Below are 2,202 nucleotides of genomic sequence, written 5' to 3' on the forward strand. Positions count from 1 at the left end.
ATTAGGGAGATCCAATCCAATGTTGCTTTGAAAAAACGGCTTAAAAAATAAGACAGATCACCTGATCCTGGATAGCAAAAATGGGATTACCAGATCTGGATAATTTTGATCCGGATTACATTTTTTGAACAACTGGCCCAGTGAGTTTATTCCAAAAGGCTAAATTTGCTCTGACGGCAAAAATGAAAAAAGAACGATGCTTGATTCTGTTCATATTTATTATGATTTGATTTTTATTTATTTGTTTCACAATCACATATTCACATTCACTGTAAACATTATAAAATGCCAGGTAAAACAATTATAGTTATCACTTGTCAAATATTTCTTATTTCAAGATATTTGTCTGTTTTGTCTGTTGTAAGATAAAGCAACTATGTTTCAGACTTTTGTTTGTAATGGATGTAACGGATAAAAGCATAACTACCTGAAAATTAAACAAAATTCAATTAAATTCATCATTTAAAGAAACACATTTTAATAATGTTTACATAAAATATTATATTATTCTACCTGCTGAAATAATGTTTACAGTGTGAGTCAATCATGTCAATTCAAACTCAATCAATTCAAATGATGAAATTCTCGGCGCATCCTGGGAGTGCAGAGGTCCAGCACCAGTATGTTTCACTGGAAACAAGAGAAAACAGCACATTAATGTTTTTAATGAAGAAAATGACTGCAAGCATAAATATCACTAAAGAACAGTTTATAACTGTCAGCATTGCCTTAATCAAATTAGACTTTATTAAATCTATAAATAAAGATGTGTTGGTTGTTCCTTGAAGGAATCGGTCTTACCTGTCGGTGCTCTAGATCTTTTCCTCCCTGAACTCGGTGGTGATGGAGTTGCCAGACTGGCACCTGTACTGTCCATACTCCACCTTGCTCTGGGATCCGGTGACGATGGTCAGCTTGACTGGAACCTTCACATCCACCTCCTTCCTCACCATGTTCACGGTGAGCTTGGTGCGGGGAGCGATTTTGGCTGGTAGGTTAACCCGGATGCTCTTCCTCTCTGTCCTGGTGTTGCTGCTCCCCTTCTCCACGGTGAAGGTGTTGCTCAGAGAAAAGTTCTGCTGTGCTTTCACCACTCCCACGTCTACACCAAATGATGCTCCCCAGCTTATCTGGGTGGAATTGCTGAAGCTGAAGCTATCAGTGACGGAGCCTTCGTACTCCTTACTCATCTCAGTGGAGAAGCTTTGCTCGTGGTCTCCATGGTTCAGACCACACAGGCTGTCGATGACCACGGCATTCATATGCTCTTCTTTCTGGTTCCACTGGATCTCTGCTGTTATAATGGGTTTCCCTGGCTTCAGAGGGCGAAGGTGAGACACTCTGTCATTGAACCAGCCGTACTCAGGCATGTCTCGAGAAGCTCTGGCCACCAGCTGAGCTCCACTTCTGTTGATGTGCTCATACAGGACCCACACCCCTCTCTGCACCTTGTGAGAAGACGCAACATCGTTAAAGTTGCCGTAGCACAGGTTGGTTTCAGTGGTGAAGACGAGGCTCCTGCCCCGGTAGTTAGTATGTTCGTAAAGGGTTATCTGAGGGTTTGCCAGGTCCTCAGTCACTTTCTCCAGAGAAGAAAAGGCGTCGTTCCTGTCCAGAGTGGCGTACTCTCCCTCCTCGTAGACATACTGAGAACCTTGAAAGTTGGTATGTTCATATGCCACCCATGGCTCCCCTATAACTTTCAGGGAAGAGATGCAGTCGTTGAAGTTTTCGCTTACCAAGTTGGGGACGGAGGAGATGAACTCTTTGCTCATGCCCTGAAAGTTAATATGCTCGTAGATGATGATCTTGCTCATGGTGTCGCTCTGGAAGTCGATACTGAATGAGATGAATGAGAGGAGTCTGCAAGTCTGTGAAAAGTGTCTCTTAACCCCTCCATATATATAGGGGGCTGAGGAATTTGAGAATATGCAGGTTCTGCTGATCCTGAATCAGTTTGAGTAGAGTTGACATTTTTTTAACTTCCTCCAAGCAAAACCAGTTCAAACACGTTTTTAGCCACAGGGAGTTTCACTTAACTGAATATTTACAACTGACCATTTCCCTGTGTCAAAGCAGAGTGGGTAATTTTACTGCACTAAATTATACTTTAAAGAACTGGTATAAAACTAGCATACTCCATACGTACTCCAACCTTGGTCACTCGCAACACTGAAATTCAAATCCAGTGCTGAATCGGGT

General features: G+C 42.1%; 1 protein-coding gene across 1 annotated transcript; it reads right to left on the minus strand.

Moving 5' to 3' along the window:
• Nucleotides 1-200: 200 nt before the first annotated feature.
• On the minus strand, nucleotides 201-1,893 carry LOC125780599 (epidermal differentiation-specific protein-like). The gene is made up of 2 exons (XM_049463034.1): nucleotides 802-1,893; nucleotides 201-630 (listed from the first exon to the last, which is right to left on the minus strand). Exon 1 carries the CDS (start codon nucleotides 1,815-1,817, stop codon nucleotides 813-815), a length of 1,005 nt encoding a protein of 334 aa, XP_049318991.1. The 5' UTR covers nucleotides 1,818-1,893; the 3' UTR covers nucleotides 201-630; nucleotides 802-812.
• Between the last annotated feature and the right edge of the window lie 309 nt (nucleotides 1,894-2,202).

Source organism: Astyanax mexicanus, chromosome 13 (assembly GCF_023375975.1).
Source record: "Astyanax mexicanus isolate ESR-SI-001 chromosome 13, AstMex3_surface, whole genome shotgun sequence".
Lineage (NCBI taxonomy): Eukaryota > Metazoa > Chordata > Actinopteri > Characiformes > Acestrorhamphidae > Astyanax > Astyanax mexicanus.